We start from the raw sequence: 19,828 nt of genomic DNA on the forward strand, positions 1-19,828 counted from the left end.
ATATTCATTACAGCGTCACCATGCATAATGATCATGATAATACATGTACTTAGTCTTTTTTGCTTTACTTATTCTAAAGTTGCTATGAATCTAGGTCAACCAATTAATCTCCAGTCTTTGCAGGATTAAAGTCCACTTTATTAAAAACAGGTGTTTGTGCGGCTAAATATTAAAATTTTTCCCAGTAAAATTATAAAATTAATCAAATCCAACAAGCGAGTGTCTAAAGGATCCTAAAAAAAGAATATGTAAATATATAACATTTTAATCAAACTAGGGTGTGTTGCGTGGGAAACTACAACCCCCATAATGCAGTTAGAAGGTGACGTCATCTTCGGCGCCGGATGTGCAACCTTATCACCCGGGCAGAAAACCCTTTCGTCTGTTTATATTTTGGGGGAGAAGTTTTTATTTTAATCTTGTTTAACAGTTCCAGACACAGTCCAGTGGACTGCAGTTGAAAACCGCAGGACGGTTAGGTTCTTATTAAACGACTCAACAAACAATAAAAGTAAGACTTTTGCATTTTACCACTGTACCGCACTGTAACGTTGGTTTAGATTTCTAAAATACGTAACGGTACTACTTAGCATGTAGGAAGCTAGCTAACTCCAGATTATGTTTGTTTTATTGGGCGTATTTGGAACTGAAATTGTTACAGCTAAACTACACGTTTATGCTCCAAACACATTTCTTTTTTTACTACACAGTAGTCATTGAAGAATTCTGTTCAAATGGAAGGGTCTTAAAATAAGCTAAAGCTAACAATGCTAGCTTAGCAGCTAGGCCTGAGCCGTCACACCGCCTCTACTGTTCACGTACCGTTCGCTCTGAATAAACAACACACAATTTGACACAGTTTATCGATTTCTTGTAAACTTTCACAACTGTTAAACTGAAAATCCGATCCACCCTAGCTGGCCCCTCCACTGCCCGTCACCATGCCCGCCCTCCTGGAGAGACCTAAGCTGTCCAGTGCGATGGCCAGAGCCCTCCACAAACACATCATGAGAGAGAGGGAGCGCAAGAGACAAGGTGAGCAGTCACAACGGAGAGGCAGAGCTGCAGAACTGTATTCTTATCACTTACTGGGTCTCTTCTTTGTAATTAGGATGGAAGACTAAACATAATGACATCCCTTTTTGCTTCACGTCTGACCTCTGTCCACTAACTCTCCCTACCCACCTAAGCTATTATTATATTGTTTTTTATTGTATGACATGTTACAATAATGTCTTTAGATGTGCAGTTTTTTATGTTTTATTCTGATGCGATAAGATGTAACTAAAGCTATAGCTATATTTCCTAGGGGTCGTATGTTGGTCTATATGTTTAGGATTGTAGTACATGCCTGAAGATGCCCTATGAAGACTCAGCAGAATGACTATATTTACTGTTAAGCATAAGTGGATTTTATTCCAAATAATAGTTTGTTTTCACCACTGAATAACATGTATATAATTTTTCAGAGGAGGAAGAGGTGGATAAAATGATGGAGCAGAAGATGAAGGAGGAGGAAGAGAGAAAGAGGACAAAAGAAATAGAAGAGAGGATGTCACTGGAGGAAACCAAAGAACAGGTTGGAAAAGTGATAAAAACATAACCTGAATAAATTAAATAAATAAAATATATGACACTATAGTTTCTCGTGCTATGATACCCCCTGTTAACTTCAGGTAATGAAGATGGGTGAAAAACTTCAGGGACTACAAGAAGAGAAACACCAGCTCTTCTTACAGCTCAAGAAAGTTCTTCATGAAGAAGAAAAGAGACGCAGAAAAGAGCAGAGGTAGTTAGGATGTCACTTGTTTTGTCTTCAAACTAAATTATACGACAGCTACCTTTTTACTTATTTTGTATAATTTGGGTGTTCAGTAGCATTTCTTTGTCTCCTGTCTTTAGTGACATAACAACACTGACGTCAGCCAGCTACCAACCGAGTCTGCCCATGCATGCAGGACAGCACCTCCTCAGCATTCAAGGTGAGATACTCTTCAGGATATGTGCATCTCTTAACCTCATCTACATTTACCTAGAAAACTCTCATTGACATAAGTTGCTCCTTTATGCTCTTGCTCTCTCCCTCGCTCTCTCTCAGGCAGTCCAGTCAGTCACAGCCGACCTGGTGCGCTACTTGGAGAACGTAGTAAACAGCTGTTCCCAACTACTGTGATTCCAGTAAGTAAAAAAAATAACTCAAAGAACTATCTCCCAAAAATAGCTGTTAATTACTGGAATAAATGAAATGCAGTTCTATTTTTCTGCTTTAAGAATCTTAATCTTTCCCCTCTTTCAGGCACGTCACTATCAGTCGCCTGGTTTTAGCTCTGGTTCAGCAGAGCACGGGCAGTTCAGCGGGGGCCAAGGTGTCCATGAACCCTATGGGGTAGCTCAGGCCCAGCATCCGTCCTCCTACGCCCCTGGACCATCTGTACCTGTCAGTTTTGCAAGTAGCTCTCAGATCAGAGGTACAGACATGGGTCAGGAGTCAAATGTCAGAAAACATGTTCACAGCTACGTGATTTTCAGTCATTAGTTCTTAATAACAAAAACTGAATGTAAGGCTAAGTTGTGTTTGTTCTTCAGGTGCATCTGCATTTCAGGCTATGCAGTATCTCCCCCACCAGCAGCCTGGCTACCCTGTCCACAGTCACTTCACCTCTCAGCCTGGTTAGTTAGTTCATCTTTATAATTGTTCTAGAGTTTCCAATGGGGATGTTCTGTGCATATTAAGTGGTTTTACTATACAGCTCCTGCAGTACTACAAAAAAACTTGTGTGTCTCCTGCAGGATACATTCCTGGAGCAGGAATACCCCTCCAGAAGCAGCTGGAACACGCTAACCAGCAGTCAGGCTTCACTGATGCGGTAAGAAAACAACATGAAATGAAATATATCAACATTTAGTTAAGCGATATCAAGTATTTTTATATATGAGTTCATAACAATTATCTGTTCTATTCCTTATATCTTAGTATTAATATTTTTGTTGCGTTTCATTGATCTTTTCTCAGGGTGCTTTGAGGCCCATGCACCCCCCCACCATGCATCCATCTGCTCCAGGCCTGCTGCCCACACCGTCAATGGCGGTCCAGATCCCTACTGCAAAGGTGAATCCCCACAAACACACAACTGTTTTCCTTTTCACTTCCATCAGCTCTGTGTGGACTGCATACTGAGGTCATTTGTCCATCTTTAGCTCCTGATACACTGAGCCTGACGGGGCTGTATACACATAATCACTGGCTTCAGCTTTTGATTGTTTTTGGTGTTGCTTTACCACCATCATTTTGTAACTTTGCACCTCAGATAATTGTATTTTAGCTGTGCTAATTTTTTTTAGATGACAATGAAGCTTACAGGTGGAAAACACTTTTCCTATGCTTTTTTTTTTAGTATGAAATTAACACTTCTTGTTTACATAGCTGAGCTTAACCATTGACACCGATTGTGTTTTCATCTCAGCAGATTGTGGTTAGAAAGTCTCAGCCTGGTTTCCTACATTTTTATCTATAAATCATTTGCTATGTTCCAGTTTGAGGGAATTGAAATAAAAAGAGAACCAGAAACTGACAGCTGTCTTTTTGTTGTGTTTGTCCATGTTTCAATCACCAGCCCCAGTTCCAGAGCTCTCCTCAGGGTGCTCCCCGTCACAGCTTCCTGTCCCACAGCCAGAGTGGCCAGAGGTTCTACCACCACGGCAAGTAACTCGTCTTCACTGTCCCTGAGATTTCACAGCTTCCCTCGAGATTCTGGAGACCCTGTTGGATGAGTACCGGATCGACGTGTTGGAGTCATTCGGCTGGATCATTCGCCTGGATCATTCGCCTGGATCATTCGCCATATGAATAGCTTTTTATTTCTTATATAGAACCTTGTTTTTAAATTGTGTTTTGACTTTAATAAGTGATCAGCACCTCCTAAAACATCCAACTTTTTACAAGACTTCATATATTAATTTGTAAAATAGCTTGTTTTACCTACACTGTAAAGCCATTCTACTGGTGCTCGTGTGCACTAAAATGTTTGTACGTTGTATAAAGACACGCTGCATGAACCAGAGCTTATTCTTTGAAAACTAACATTCACAATTAGAAAAATCTGTGGATGATTGAGTCTTTGCAAAGACTGTGTTTGCTAAAAACTAGCAAAAATACCACAATGGGGAATTTTCAGCAACAGTTTAGAATATTTGAATTAAATCAACATGTTTCCACTAAGATCACACATTACTTAAACAGGAACACGTTTTACCCGAAAAGTCTCAAAGTGTTGCCGACTCCATAACGGTTGGTAAATCATGATCCGTTCTTCAGAAAATTACAGAGCATTTCAAGTTATGTTGTCAAGTCAAGTCAAATTTAAGTCCATTCTAATTAAAGCTTTCATGTTGCCAAATAAAACGATAAGCAAAAGCCACATCCAACAGGTTGTAACTGTCTTTATTGTTTTGGCCACGGAGACAGTCTGCAGAGTTTGGACTTGCTGTATGAACACAAAGTAAGGATACCAAACTGCCACAACATGTCTGCCTCCTGAATCATCACTCAAAGTTTGAGAGTCTGCCAAATAATACTCCAGTCATCTCTCCACACAGCTCTGTCTGAGGCCCGGTCTGACCGTTTCTGCGACGGGATTTTCAAGACAAATTATGCATGGCTGAAGGATTTGAAACTTAATAGGGTTTGTGTTCATGGACCAGGGTTTTGTTTCTCTTTGACACTTTTTACACCTTGAGACAAAAAGAAACTTAACCTTGGGGTGCTTTGTTAGCAACATGGGACACCCATGCGTTTGTATGTTCTATGTGTTGAATAGTTTCAGGTGATAAAATAATAGGCAGAATGTGGGGGCTGCTTATTGTCCCATACAGAAAAGACAAAACCCAGTCATTTACTCGGTCCTGTATGGCACACACAAGCCGAACAAGCCTCAACAGAACAATGCAGATCTAGAGTTGAAGCCCTTGATAATAACAGGGAAACGTATTTAAAAAAAAAAAAAAAAAAAAAAAAAAGCCCAACATATGCAACGTTATCCCTACTTTCTTTCTCCGGATGGTAGGTAACTACTGAATATCTGTAGACCTACAAACATCGTTAGTGAGAGACGCTCCTCTACAAGTCTTTTTAAATGTGTACTTCTGGACTCGGATGTTTTTTATGTGTGCATGTACATAGAGCATGTTTCGTTTTTTTTACTGTTTGACATTTTCAATTATTTGTAAGTTCTTCTCTAATTGAACCCAAAGGAGGGTCAGAAAACAGAGTGAGGGAGAGAGAGTATGAAAAACAAAGACAAAACGACAGGAAAAAGAGGGAGAATAGCACTGACGAGGCAATATCCCCTCCTTTTCTGCAGGTCCAGCACATCTCGTTTGACCCTGAAACAGAATTGAAATGAGAAAAAGAGAGTGGAAAGTAAAGTCAGAACCCAGAGAAGACTGAAGAAAAAAACTCAACCTGAGGGAAACTGATTTTAATGAGATATCAAGCGTTTTGATGAGCATCTGCAGAGGAAACGCTGCAACATACATGTTTATGTGGACACTTTATTCTACAGCCAACAGTTTGCAAGTGAGGAAGTGCAGGAAAGAAAAGTGCATAGAACAGTTTGACCCAACAATCACAACGAAGCTACAAGCTGTTCAAAATACAGAAAAGGCTTTATATGGCTGTAAAATGAAGTGCAACCACCAGAGAGCAAAAAAATTGCTTAAAAATATATTATAAGCTTTCATTGATATATTTGATAGTGGTACAGAAAAAGTGACACACATGCTCATAATAGTGTTAACATGAAACCAAAAGTATACTAAGGGGTAGGCAAATCTGCAGTAACATGCTGCTCAGTGACCTTCTCCTTGTACAAGCTTCTATTTTCGAATTAGTTAAGAATTTTGAATTGTATTTATATAAATCTTTAAATTTCCGCTGATCGTTATGAGTCCAGTTCAAGTATATACATGTAAAACATAACTATGCAATGCTAACATGTGGACAAGATGAACAGAGTGGATATAGATATTTGTAAATAACACTTTAAAATGACATAGAAGATAAAAATTATACATCAAACCTCTACAACCTGACTGGAGTTGCCTCCCCCTTTTTCCACTGATGAATAATAAACTGTACATGACATTGCACACACTTGCACTGGCATGGCACATGCTGGTCACTCGTGGTGTAACATCCAAACACACACACACGTATCAGTTTACACAGCACACACTCCTCTTCAGGCAGGCTTGGGTCAGGCGGCAGTGGGTGGGTAGGGGGGTGAGAGGACAGCTGTAGCGCTGTATTTACCTGCTGTGGCTTATTTACCCAAGGCCTTGATGCCGATTGCAGCTTCTTCATCCATTGCATTTAGAACGGTGATCTGAAAGAGCACAGAGTCCGAATGAGGGATTGCTCATCTCATAGCTGTGAGTGCTCGGGGAGGGGGGGCAGAAAACTGCAGCAGATAAAGAGCGCAAGGTGAAGTGAGAGTACTGACCAGGATCTCCTCTCCTCCTTCATGCTTAAGCTCTATCTCTTTGCCCAGCTCTCCCTCAGGAATCTTCAGGTCCTCTCTCACCTCCCCGCTGTCCTGGAGCAGAGACAGGTAGCCATCTTGGATCCCAATCAGCTGGGATGGGGGGGAAACGACAGCAGATACATTATGCTGATACATGCGGACTTCGTCGTTTTCCTATTTCTATCATTGTCATTATTTTCTTTTTACGTGTGCGCTGAATTAACTGGTGGTTTGTAAGTGATTTCATGCACAAACTTGTCAGTTTGAATGATTTCCATCACACAGACCACTGAAGTCATTGGCTTGTTTTACCCACTATCACTAAGAACTGTTTCCACTGCTGTGGCTGTGCAGACTCATGGGAGATACACTGTCTCTATCTAAATGACTGCAGACATGAACTTCCTGATATAAGAGTATGGGGAGCAGTGGGACAACTATCGTTTCACTTGTACAGGAAATCCTGCTACATTCATTTTTCAGGTTGGCAAGCTACAAGCATTCCACTGCACACTGCGTGTTTTAATCCGACCGGTTTGATCAGTAGTGTTTGCAAAAACTGTTTGCAAGTTAAGCATCAGACTGACTTGACAAATAGTTACAAAGTGGAGAAAGGTCTGAATGGACATTTCTAAAATATGAAATGCATTATAGGTTTGAAAAGGCAACATATGCATTATTACTTTAAAGCCCATTCGCCAAATATGAAGCTACTGTACATTAGCATCTGACAGCATCTTCCATTTTACTGCAGCTTTGCTCTCTATCAGCTCCTGAACAAAATATATGTGTTTAGCTGCTACATGTGCCAATATGACCACTTGTCAAGCCTCTAGATTTGTTCTCTTTTGGTGTATGTTGCACACAGTGCGCTTTTGAGTGTTTTCTTGCTGAAAGCAGCTACAGCATGTGGAAATTAAGTTAAAACAGTAAAACCAAAACAATGAGCTAAAAAAAGACACTCCATAATGCTTGGAGAACTGCAACTAGATTTAAATCCAACTGTCAGCGCCTCGTAATATAATATCTAAGTGTTTGAGTTAGTGTGCTGGTGATTTAGCATTCACTAAATCATACACCATTATCTTGCAAAGGTCATTATCAAGTCATTTGTATGTGCTTTGTAATTACAATAAAGTGGTTTACAGTCAAGCTCGTATGTGGATTCTCAAAGAAATAAAAACAAGGAAAACAAAGATGGTTTTATTTTTATGATTCAAGTTCAGTTAGAGTAAATTGGAAGCACATCTGGACCTATTTGAAATAATGTGAGACATTTATTTTAGTTCAGCTAGTTACATCAGTAGATCTATACCTTGAAGATTATATTTTTTAACGGCCACTTCTTTATATTTTAAATATTGTGCAAACGTAGGCTATCAACTTACAGAGGAGTCATCAATAAGAGCATTAATAACGGCTCTGTTATTGGCCCAGGAAGCCGGAACAAGCTGGAATCCAATGACATATCTTAGCCCATGAACGTACAGTGATGCTTTTCATCAGCCTGTTCACCACCTAGTAATTCTCCTACTGTATCTTACAAGCACTTGAATGCACGATATAAACAAACTCACATTTGATTAATGCTTTGATAATGAAACAAAAACATAACTCCCATATGCTCTTTGTTTCGTGACCCCTGGTGTGCAAGACTACCCCACAATGACTGAAAGGTGATAAACACTGACCTGACCTGTTGCTTCTATTTCATTGTTGAGTGTTTATGAACACAAAGCTGTCCTCACAAAAACATTTCTTTGTTGATTAATAATAATCTTTTTCAAACATCTCAGTGCTAATTGCACCCCACCCCCCACCCCCAGACATGTGGAATCATCTCTTGTAATCTGGCACTTATGAAAGACTAAATCCTATTTGTGAATATTACTGTGATGTCTACAACAAACATGTTAGTCATTATCGATGTGTTTGTTGTTAGCAGTTTGTATGTTTTTATAACTTGGCTTTGAGAAAAAAATATGCTACATAATGTAACTACGGAGCAGACTGAACACGCTACTGTAACGGCAGTCACCTGTGCTGCACCTCACCTGGTAATCCATTCTCTTGATGTTGGGGACATCCATGTTGTGGGTGGAGGGACAAATATCTTCATACTTTTTACCAGAGAAGATGTCGATACCAACCAAGTGCACCTGCACAAGCAAGAAAATGTGAAATCCACCCCAAAATAAAAAAAAGACTGATCAGAGATTAAACTACACTAGCTCTACTTAACCGATCAGTAGCTGTAAAGTATCCAATGAGTAAAGCAAGTGTTTTTGTTTTCTACTATCATTTAAGGGAAACAAGCTATTGATAACAAGTTAACAAGTTTATCACTTTTAAACATAATTTGTAGTACTTGTACTTTTTCAAATACTTAATACCTCTTTCTTTACTCCCAAGAAAGACACAGTAACATTCCTGTGCAGGCTGAAAGTGTCCATTAATGTACATTAATATTAATGGGTGTTCATTCAAGCTATAAATGGATAGTACAATTTCTCTTCCACTGTCTATAGAGAAGAAAATGTTGAAAGTGCTGAAAAATGACCTCTGGATTCATTGGTTTGAAACAGTTTTGTCACTGAAACACACTACAGGATTTACTGACCTTAGCGTGGCCGTGTTTGCCAGTCTTGGAGGTGGACATCTCGACGATCTTGCAGGGTCGGCCTTTTAGCACCACAAAGCCATTTTTACGCAGGGCAGAGCACTGCATGGGGTAGGTGGCGGATGCCCCAGCATCACCAGTCTGGAAGTCCAGCTCTGCATCTGCCATGCCTGCTGTGGAGGCCAACAGACAGGAAACAGGCATTAGTACAAATTCATATCCGATTCCAAAAGATTGTACTTTGGATTTTTGCATCCTGAGTGTCTTTACTGTGTCTAGGTATCAATGGGAATCTTTCAGTACTCGTGCCAGCACAATCCGTCAGTTTCTTTATGACAGTAAAATTAAATGTTTTCAGCTTTCTTCAGCAAATTTTTCACATGCAAACATTTTTCATTTCAGAAAAGAAACGTTGTACAACTTTTCCAAAGAAAGAACTGTCAATATCAGGGGTAAGAGCGGTAAAGTGTAAATGATTAAAGGATAAGTAAACAGGACTACAAATCAGGCATTCGAGTATCAACTTTTGGTATGTGACAAACTGTGTTATATCTAAAAAAGGCTGCTTGGCTATCATAGCCTCATTGACCCTTTATCAAAAATAAATATACATTAAAAAATGATCTAAAAAGCCACACAGGAAACACTATCAAACATAAAATTAGTTGTTGTCCCTTTATTCCTCCATGGACTTGTGTTCTCTGGGGTTGATATAGTTAACTATTTACTTTACTGTGGTAAACACACACTGTGTGGACTAGATGTGAGTTTATATATTGTCATAGCATTAATGGGAGTTGGTGCATGATCAAAGACGAGCCTTGTGTGTCAAGGTCCTGGGCAGTAGAATGGACTTGTGTGTAAATGTGAGGTTTGATAGCTGATAGCCATTAAAAGTTGAGGGGTGCAGAGGAAGTGACACTTTAATGCAATGCTGCTGAGCAGTGCAAAGAAAAGACCCGACTAAAGCAAAACAATTGGCGACTGCTAGTTAAACTCAACTCAGTTAAAAATATACAAACACATATCTAACTTATACCGGAGCTAGATGTTTGGCTGCAGTTTTAACCCTCAATGTTTGACACACACTATGTGTGAAAATTAAAATAGCTGTGATGTCCGGTGCTGCAGCCCTGATACCTGCCACGAGTACATCCAGCTGACACTTAACTACTCCAACTTTACCCACTTATCCCGAGATAAACACACGTAATCCTGATAAATATAAGGCAGAAAACAACGCGAAGACACGAGTTGAGGGGTTTTAATGGTCAATTGAGGTAACTAGTCACCGGGTACGCGTTAACTTAGGGCCGCTAATCCGCGCTAATGACCCACACATCAAGTTTGACGTAGGCGTCACCGGGCTCATGGTGTCAACATTAAAATGACATTAAATGTTAGTTGATTGTGTTAAATGTGTTGTACAGTATTCCCGCAGTGCTGGAGGAAACGGGCTGACTGCGGCCTAAAGCGTCACGACGGCCCGTCGTCGGTAACGTCAAACGGTCGGTGTCCCCGCATCCGTGCGCACTGACTTCAGTGAGGCCGAGGCCCTTTTGATAAGAACCGGCAAAACGATCACCTTTAAGGCTGCTGAACATTTCCTAACATAAACTGAGACATCCCTGTAAACGACAGGTGTTGTTTTAACCCCTGCACCGGCCGATAACAAGCTCCCAGATGTGGGAATTGATTGAATATCTGGCCCGCTAGTGTGCAGTAATGACTAAGCTAATACTCGGGATGGCTACGGCGTGTAGTAGCGCCGTACTGACACAATATCAGTGAGTTTAATCCCTTTATATGTTGACTTCAAGCAGGCGACGTGTGGATAAGCACTAAAAGTCTCATCCAGACAAAGTTTCAACAACCAGTCCTCCGCTATGTGTCCGTTTTAGCTAGCTAACAAGTGAGAATAATGGAGCTCCAGCTGGGATGTGATAAGTTAGCTACAGCTGCTGGTGGTCCTCCGCCGTTTAAAGGTAATATATGATAACAGAGCTTCACACGGACATGTGCAGAGGATAACTCGTCTGCTCAGGCGCACACACGCCCCGTCTATTGGGTGTTTTGATGAGGAACTTACTCTAGTGATAATGGGTCTCCTCTCGGTCAGTCTTTCTTCCTTTAATTCCTCCTCCTCCTCTGTTGTTGTTGTTGTTGTTGACTCTCCTGTATCCGTGCTAACAGGTCGCCTGGCCGGGCTCGGTCTCCTCTTCCTCAGTGGCTCGTTTGCGATGTCGATCCCTTTTTCTTATAGGGGGGGTTATCAGCTAGGCAGTCTCTTTATTCCGCTTTCATTCCACACGTTTCTGCTCCCCCTGGTGTATAATGCAGACTTTAGTTCAGCTACCTCGCACAGAGGTAGTTATAAAACCGCTACAGTCCGCCACCGGGCCCAAAAGAACCAGATCCGTGAACCCGCTCCGTCTGTAACCTACTGTCTGTAACCTGCTGTCTGTAACCTACTGTCTGTAACCTACTGTCTGTAGCCTACTGTCTGTAGCCTGCACTCCACCTTCCGTCTGTCCCTCTTGCAGCTCCTCAACACTGGCGGAATAAAATCTCAACACTGGACTTCCCGTTGGTGTTGTCACAATAAAATCCCATCATTCGCTCAGCACCCGTCCCCCTCTGCGTCCTTATTATCGTCAGAAACGACCATTAATGTCATGAAAACACTCCGACATCAACATTTCGACCTTAACTACGGCTTCTTGGCTGTGACGGGTTTCTGTTGCCATGGAGACGGCTGTGGCGTCATCACGTGGTGTCGCTCCTGTGCGGTCAGTACGTCGGTTTTGTTACGTCGCGTTTCAGGACGTAGACGTTTCGTGCACTTCTATTAACACAAAGATCACTTTCTCATTAAAGAGCAGTTTATTAATGCTGTGTTATTATGGCACGTTTCCATTTCAGAAGTACTTTAACTCGCTAGTACTCTCTTGGAGAAAACGATGCATCACCTGCATGGTCTGTGTAGATGTTTCTTTCTACTAATTAGGCGACTGATGTGTAATAATAACAATGTGCTGCCGTGTTAGCCCTTTACACTGAAGGTGTGGTTGCAGGCTTTCCGGTCGTCTCTTGGCTAACTGCATGTGACTTGATGCTGCAGCTTCTCCTGGATGTCCATGAAACAAACCTCGGAAACCAGGCACGTTCTGCGCATGCGTGACTTTTCATTGTAGTGTAGCATGGACCACTCGGCCTTCCCTCTGGACTTCCTTAGGATGGAGCACTTACTGTACTCTCCCCGGCAGTGTCTGCAGATAGTTTTGTAACAGTCTCCTCTCATGGGAAAAAAAATACAATTGTTAAAAAAGTTTGCAAAATATCTTTAAATTGCATGTATACATATATGTAAATAGCCACACGCTGCTATGGGTTCACCTGTGTCCCCTGCTGTGGCCAGTCCCTATAAGGAATAAATTGAGAGCTTTTCCAGGGTTAAAATTAAAACACAGGTGGTAGATAACAAGTAGTTGTTAAACACTTTAATGTTTTCATGTCTGTGCTCCAGCTGAAGTTTGTCACCATATAGTATAATTATAATGCCTTACAAACATTATGGTCTTTACTTGAATATTATAGCAAGATGCAGTGTACTGAAAGTACAATGTATCACTCCATCCAAGATACTTTCCATTCAAGTGTAACGAGCAGGATGCATCTTTAAAAAACCTTTTTTAGTCACAGTGTTTGGGCTGCCATCCTGTCAGTGTCCTCCTCCACTGTCATTTCTGTCATTTTTTGTCTGTCAAGAGACTAGTGGCTTCTGTCCACAGTGAATAGTTAGAAACTTGGCAGTTCTTCGAGCTGCTGGGTTAATTTTAGTGCTGTGAAACTGGAGTCCTTTAACCTTTGTGCTAAGAGCTGTAGTTAAAGGCATAGTTAACCCCAAAAAGAAAATTCAGTTATTGAACAGGATCCGTGCTTACGGGTCGCCTTTCTTAAACCCTTTGTCACATGAAACTTCTCTGAAGGTATTAAAGGACCAGCAAATACACCTTCTACATGGTAAAGGGTCTATTTATTTCAGGTCAAAATAATCATAAATCACCTGAAAAAATTATTCTTTAACTGGACTGGTGTGAATAAATTAGTTCCTCATCTATATTGCCTGTAATTATACTCAGCAATGTGACTTTGTATTGCTACAATAAGTGACTAAAGTAAACATGTTTTTAGGTTATTCCATCATTTATTGTCCAAAAATACACAGTTTTACTGGTTTTCATCAAATTTAAAATGATTCTCATCATCTTTAGTTACAAGGTGTCAAGTTTTTTTCTTTCCCTTATTCTTTCCAAAACATTACAGGTGTTGTGAGGTCTTTAATGATCTGTGTCATTCACCGTGGCGTCGTTTCAATAAACTTCTGCAATTTCACAAAATTTATTCTCATCAAGAGTTGCATTAACTTTTTGTCATCATCATTTTGTATTGATGATGGGAGAGTCAGACCGCTGCACAAAGTCAAAGTCCAGCACATCCCAAAGATTCTCAGTTAAGGTCTGGACTATGTGGTGTGTGTGAAAATGATGAGTCGTGCTCCCTGAACCACTCTTTCAAAATTTGAGTCTGATGAATTCTGACATTGTCATCTTGTCATCTGTGCCATCAATGAAGAAAAAATCCACTGATGGAATAACTTAGTCATTCAGTATATTCAGGTTGTCAGCTGACCTCATTCTTTGGACACATAACGTTGCTGAACATAGACCTGACCAACTGCAGCAACCCCAGATCATAGCACTGCCCCCACAGGCTTGTACAGTAGGCACTAGGTCTACTGTACACACTGAAACAGGGTAAATCTGGACTCATCAGACCACATGACCTTCTTCCACTGGACAGTTCTTAACCCAGTTTTAGTAGCTTCATCTGTCTCCTTAGATGTTTTCTTTGCTTGATTCATGCCAATATTTTTTAGATAATTTTAGACTAATAAAGGTCAAACAACCAAGTAGCTTGAACAATATTGGCCTATTCATAAGGATGATAAACCATCTGCCCACAAGAGATGAAAATATTCAAAAAATATAATCACTAAAAATAATGACTGCAGTTTTATACCCCTGCATTTAACTGGTTATATGTTATATAAAAATATAAAATAGGCTATTAACTCCTTTTCTGAGAAGCCCAATCATACCGTCCTTACAATTCAAATGACTAAACTACTGTACTTGTTCCTGAATTGCAGTCAGTGATCGTTATTAAATCAGGCTCCTCTCCCTCTTACCTGTACTCCACCTGTCCATTTTTCCCTCCCAATTGCCGACACCCCGCAGCCAATCACTCTCCAGCTCCAGCTCTTGTGAAACCAATGAGGGCGCGGCTTCCGTCCCGCAGCCCGAGGGCATGTCGGGATAAAAACTTAGCCGTGCTGGGTAGAAAAGTTTCGGGAAGAGTAGGAGGAAGGGGGAATCAGTAGTGAGAGTGTAGAAATCCGACAGCGAGCATGACCGACGCCGAGGCGCAGAGCGCTCCACCATCGGCACCGGTGGAAGACAAAGGCCAGCCGGAGAGGAAAGTCATAGGTGGGTGTGGAGGTGGGGGCGCACGGTCCGGGGAAAGTTTGAACTGTCATATCTAGTATGGGGTCATGGGATAAACAACTGTGCGGTTGCCTCATCGGCTTCATCACGATTTGTGTGTGACTAGTGTAGAAAACCCGCTGTTCTGTGCGCGCAGGGGAGTTGATAGTTGAATGTGCCAAGAAGGCACCGAGTAGCTGTCAGTCAGTCACTGCTTCACTTCAGGAGCAACACGTGTCCCGAGTTTTACACACGGACACACGATTTACACCTCTGCTGTGAACATGAAACATGAAAAGCTGTGGCTCAGCTGTTTGTTGGACCAGCTGAGCCATTAAATGGATCAATTCATGTCACAAATAAGACGCTTGTTGGCTTTTTTTATTTTTTTCTCTACGTGTTTTCCTCACATTGACGCGAGCGGCTGCTTCCAGCCTGTCAGCGTTTGTTCTGCACCTGCCAGGAGAGCAAATAAACCGGGTTTAGTTGTGCGTAAATGTGCGTTAACGGTGCGAACGCGTGACCTAAATATCCTCTTTATCAGCTGTCGCGGGAGCGCGCTTTCCAAACGGGACACACACACACGCGCGCGCGCACGCGCGCCCGCAGGTGCAAATCATTTTTTACGCAGAGGTAATAATTGGTTTTATTTTAGAGGGAGAACTGCTCCCCTCTCTTCCGCATGATGGAGATGACTTTGTTAAATATCTGTTTTTATTTTTTAAGGTGAGAAATCTGCAGTGTTTGTTTTTATTTATTTTTTTTTATTTTTTTTTATTTATTTTTTTGCCACCTCCCTGGTGACCCAGTCTCACTGTTAATGATTGACGCACAGAGCTCCCATTTCTTATTAGCACTGCTGCTTCTGGTACGAGCGAGATAACCGTGTGCTGTGTGCTTTAAAAGCCTGGATAAATGTGGATCATGTTACTGGGATACTCTTTTATTTGCCTGTCATTGCAGCCACCTCGGTCCAAGGCACAGTGAAGTGGTTTAACGTGCGCAATGGATATGGCTTCATAAACAGGTGCTGTTCCTTGTCATTTATTTTCTGTTCAAGTCCAAGAACAATAAGTCATGTTTGCTAAGTCAGGTTTTATTTCTCACAGGAATGATACCAAAGAAGACGTATTTGTTCATCAGGTAAGACCAGGGAGAAGTTCACGTATTAAAGGATAGATGCACCATTTTCAAAATGTCTTAAAATATTAATTTTAACACACTGTATCAGTTGTTAATTCATCCTTTAATATTGGTGCTATCATCCTTTTTAATTTCTCCCCAGACTGCCATTAAGAAGAACAACCCTAGGAAGTTCCTCCGCAGCGTAGGAGATGGGGAGGTTGTAGAGTTTGATGTGATTGAAGCAGCCAAGGTACGATCTGTGGAATCAATCGTGTGTTTGGTATTACTGCAATACATTTCTGCTGACCTATTGAATTCTCCCCTCTGTGGTCTCTGACAGGGCTCAGAAGCTGCCAACGTGACCGGCCCTGGTGGAGTTCCAGTCAAAGGCAGCCGCTACGCACCGAATAAACGCCGCTTCCGCCAGCGCTTCTTCCCACGCAGCCCTCGGCCGGGTGACCAGGGCAAACCAGCTGATGGCCAAGCTCCCTCTGCTGAGGGTGAGGGGTCGGGGGACAGCGAGAGAACAAGACCTCAGCAGCGCCGCCGTAGGCCCCGCAGACCACGGCAGGAGCCACAAGATGCAAGTTGAAGTAGAAGAGTGAATACAAGGGTGTTAAAAAAGCACAAAACTGGTGTTGAAAGAGCTGAAGTTACAAATGAAAACTGTCTGTGAATAACTGGAGATGGTGGTGATTTGGGAGATTGAAATGTGGGTGAATCTTTCTGACAAAGCTTGAAGATGAGCTTATAAATAAATGTAGAAATGCTTCTAAAATAGCTGAGAATTGTAGTGTGACCAGTCTGAAGTCTGGTGCTTGGTCTTTCAGGGGGAAGCTGGTGAACAAAGGGACGGAGCAGCAATGAACGATCAGACACAGCGGCCACAGCGGCGTAGATTCTGGCGTCCATATCGCAGGTGCCGTCATCATTTTGAAAATTTCCTTTCTTCAAATTTCCCAAATTCAAATGCTGATTCAGTACTCGGTCTGTCCTGGGATTCACAGACCATTCCGCACTCGCCAGCCTCCTGATCCGTCTGCAGATGGCCCGCAGGCAGCTGCTCCACAGGAGAGCGAGGAGCACGACGACATAAAGGAGACGGAGGCCTCTGAGGGTCCCCCAGGCCAAGGGAGAAGCAGCTCAGGGACAGGGCCAGAGACAACGCCGCTCATCTAGACGACGCAGGCAAAGAACCTCAGAGTCCTCTGTCTCGAAAGTGAGTGTTATCGTTTATGAGCTGTAAACTGTCTGAAACGCTGAGAGACTGATGAGCCATGTGCTCACCTTTCAGACCTGTCATGGATCAGAAGAAGCATTAGTCGCTGGTCATTTTTAGCTATGAAACATTTTGTTGCATGGTGATGCCTCTTCTTTCTTTTGTCTGTCTGATCTTTCTGCCTCCTATCAAAGGCAAAACTGCCAAAAGTAGCCATGTGAAACAGCCAGAAGACTTTTTTTTTCTTGTGTATATTGCAGAATGATACAGAGAAATCTGCATCAGAGCCTGGTACCCCTCCTCAGAGCTCCAAACCAGCTGACCTGAAGTCTACATCGAAGTCACCAAAATCCTCCCCTAAAACGTCACCTAAAACATCCAAATCACCCGAGGTCAAGCTTTAAAACTGCCCCTACGTTCTTTAATTGCGTTAACACTCATTTGGGTTGTGTTTACACAAGTGTCTGATCCGTCTGCTTCCTACAGGAGGCAGCTGCCACAACAGACCCAGCACCGACAGAGTGACACAGTAACGGCGGTCACGTGACCCTTGGCAAGAGGTGGGGACCCCACACCAATGTGGCGCAACCCTGGGTCAGGCAGGGTGGGAGACATCGGGGGTGTAGGGTTGCACTTCTTGTGCTACAAGTGCCACATCTTTTCAGAGGGCAGGCTGATGGACATTTAGTGAGCTGCTGAGTCAAAATAAACAAATTTAACGCGGAATGAAGGCATTGAAAGGGATGGATAAGGAGTTTTATGCCAAGTCTTTAAGAAGTCTGCTTATGTTTGGACTGAATCCTTTTGTTTAATGCAGGGAACGTTTTTGCTCAAACTCAGGGAACCTGGATTTCAGATGAATCTGGTTTCAGGGTTAGAGGTGTCATATTTGTTGAACTTTTTGTTCGTTCACTGTCTCTTTCAATCCCTGTCTCTCCTTTTGCGTCTTTTATGTTTTCTGTTTTCTTTCTCGTAGGTCCTAGGGTAGGAGGACTGTATCTACTTCAGAACACATGCACTGCCTTCCCCTCCCTGCACTCCCCCATCCTCCAACCTACCTCGTCTTGCTGTCATCCCTCAGGCCCCCCCTCCCTCCCCCTTCTTGTTTTGTGTTGTCCCGTCTGACACCACGTCTGGACAGGGACGGGTAGGGAAGAAATGGGATACAGGTGGATGGTGGGTGCATATTAGGATACTGAAAGTACATCTTGAAAAAGGAAACTATTCAGCTTTAATTGACTAGATGGGGCACATCAAGTAGTTTATAGAGGATGCAACCTTGAATTTTTGTTTTAACATTTTAATTTGGTTGAAAGGGGACAAAACCAAGCAGGTGTGAGGTTGGTGGTGCATTATGGGAGTAAGTTTAGTTCTGTTACCACCTCAGTGGATTCTTAACACATACGACTCTCTTCGTCTCCTCGGTTGAGGATAGATTGATGAAAAGAAACTTTATTTGTTTAGTTTTACTCTTTTCTTTGGAGGGGATCATGTGCAATGTCAATACTTTAATGCTAATTAATAAATCATATTTGCAAATCTCAGGATTCAGTCCTTATTTCTTCACGTCCAGGATCAGAAAATACTTTAGTTTTTGCATAATTGTAGAAATTAATAGAAGTATTTCTGGCAGAATTGTAAGAATTGCATCTTTTTGGGGTTTTGCATATGTGCTCTTGAATGTATTATGCCATTTATAATTCAGCACAAATAACAATATACATGCAGCCCACACTTCAGCTAAATCTCCATTTGCGTCCACAAATTTCAGTAACCAATACAACAAGTGGCCACGACTTGACCACAGCACTGATAATCACTACACAAATTCCAGGTCCTGTTGAACAATGAGTACAAATCAGAAGATTGAGAGACACACACACACAAAAAGATGGCACACATAAGATTGAAGGATGAATAGTAACCTGATGCCTGTGTGATACAAAACTCATCTACTCTGTAGTCAGTTTGATGTGGATAAGGAGTTGAAACCTTTAGATCCTCATTGTTTTAGTGTAAGCTGTGAACACATTTAGGTTCTTTCCAGAAGAATGAAGAGAGTTTGAGTAAATTAGTGTCTCATCATTCACAACCAGCATGTTTTCCAGACTACAGACTTTTTCTGTGTTTGTGACAAACAGTCTAAGCTTCAGACTAACACTGTCTTTTTTTCAGATGCTTTGAAGAATTATAAAAATAATTTTCTACAAACCCCTTTTCTTTCATAAAAACAGCCAAAACCTCCAAGTATGACAGCAGAGCTGTTTCCTTTCAGCTGAGCTTCAAACCATTTAGAGTTGTTAATCACTTTTTGTTTTTAACAAATCCAAGCTTGATCCTGTAGTTTTAGTTCAATGACAAAGTTGAATGTCATCTCTAAAATCTGTACAAAATAAGCAAACGTACTAAACTCCATGCCTATATAGCCTAGTTTTTTAATTTTAGCTTTTAACTTGGAAAAACCTCCGATGTCTTTGTAGATAAAGTGCAGGAAATCCAAAGTCTCTCCACCTCCGTCTGTCGATATTGCAGCTGAGCGCCTCGCCATGGAATAAAATCCTACCATACTGGCAGTCAGTGCCTCAACAGTCCAGACACCTTGTGCATCTTATTCCTTGAAACTACAGCGGTCTGCGTTTAACCTTAACTTAGCTTTGTCCAGGCATAACTCACAACCACAAACGTAGTATAGCAGTGGTACTAGTAAAGGACAATTACAAAACACCCAAATTGTCACACATCTTTAACACTGTTCTGACACCACAATCTATATGACTATAACAACAGGCCTCAGTCT

The 19,828-nt window shown here is 41.7% G+C and overlaps 3 protein-coding genes across 4 annotated transcripts; 2 read left to right on the forward strand and 1 right to left on the reverse strand.

Moving 5' to 3' along the window:
* Nucleotides 1–352: 352 nt before the first annotated feature.
* On the forward strand, nucleotides 353–4,425 carry gps2 (G protein pathway suppressor 2). Its single transcript, XM_026352962.1, has 11 exons — nucleotides 353–511; nucleotides 918–1,035; nucleotides 1,470–1,579; nucleotides 1,677–1,789; nucleotides 1,903–1,982; nucleotides 2,099–2,178; nucleotides 2,297–2,468; nucleotides 2,587–2,670; nucleotides 2,791–2,867; nucleotides 3,014–3,109; nucleotides 3,615–4,425. Exons 2-11 carry the CDS (start codon nucleotides 942–944, stop codon nucleotides 3,705–3,707), a joined length of 999 nt encoding a protein of 332 aa, XP_026208747.1. The 5' UTR covers nucleotides 353–511; nucleotides 918–941; the 3' UTR covers nucleotides 3,708–4,425.
* LOC113157458 (eukaryotic translation initiation factor 5A-1) lies at nucleotides 4,424–11,872 on the reverse strand. Of its 2 annotated transcripts, XM_026352964.1 has the most exons (6): nucleotides 11,231–11,872; nucleotides 9,142–9,314; nucleotides 8,576–8,680; nucleotides 6,501–6,632; nucleotides 6,311–6,383; nucleotides 4,424–5,382 (listed from the first exon to the last, which is right to left on the reverse strand). In XM_026352964.1, exons 2-5 carry the CDS (start codon nucleotides 9,307–9,309, stop codon nucleotides 6,321–6,323), a joined length of 468 nt encoding a protein of 155 aa, XP_026208749.1. In that variant the 5' UTR covers nucleotides 9,310–9,314; nucleotides 11,231–11,872; the 3' UTR covers nucleotides 4,424–5,382; nucleotides 6,311–6,320. The 2 variants fall into 2 exon arrangements, with proteins under 2 accessions (XP_026208749.1, XP_026208748.1); XM_026352963.1 differs by having other exon boundaries at nucleotides 4,426–6,383; nucleotides 11,231–11,871.
* A 2,632-nt stretch (nucleotides 11,873–14,504) lies between these two features.
* Nucleotides 14,505–18,905, forward strand: LOC113157643 (Y-box-binding protein 2-A). The gene is given in 10 exon segments (XM_026353232.1): nucleotides 14,505–14,690; nucleotides 15,651–15,714; nucleotides 15,797–15,830; nucleotides 15,973–16,062; nucleotides 16,153–16,395; nucleotides 16,643–16,731; nucleotides 16,820–16,927; nucleotides 16,929–17,031; nucleotides 17,292–17,423; nucleotides 17,518–18,905. Coding segments are annotated over 10 exon segments (981 nt in total). The 5' UTR covers nucleotides 14,505–14,611; the 3' UTR covers nucleotides 17,557–18,905.
* The last annotated feature ends 923 nt before the right edge of the window (nucleotides 18,906–19,828 follow it).

The sequence above is a fragment of the Anabas testudineus genome, chromosome 18 (assembly GCF_900324465.2).
Source record: "Anabas testudineus chromosome 18, fAnaTes1.2, whole genome shotgun sequence".
In the NCBI taxonomy this organism is placed as follows: Eukaryota; Metazoa; Chordata; class Actinopteri; order Anabantiformes; family Anabantidae; genus Anabas; species Anabas testudineus.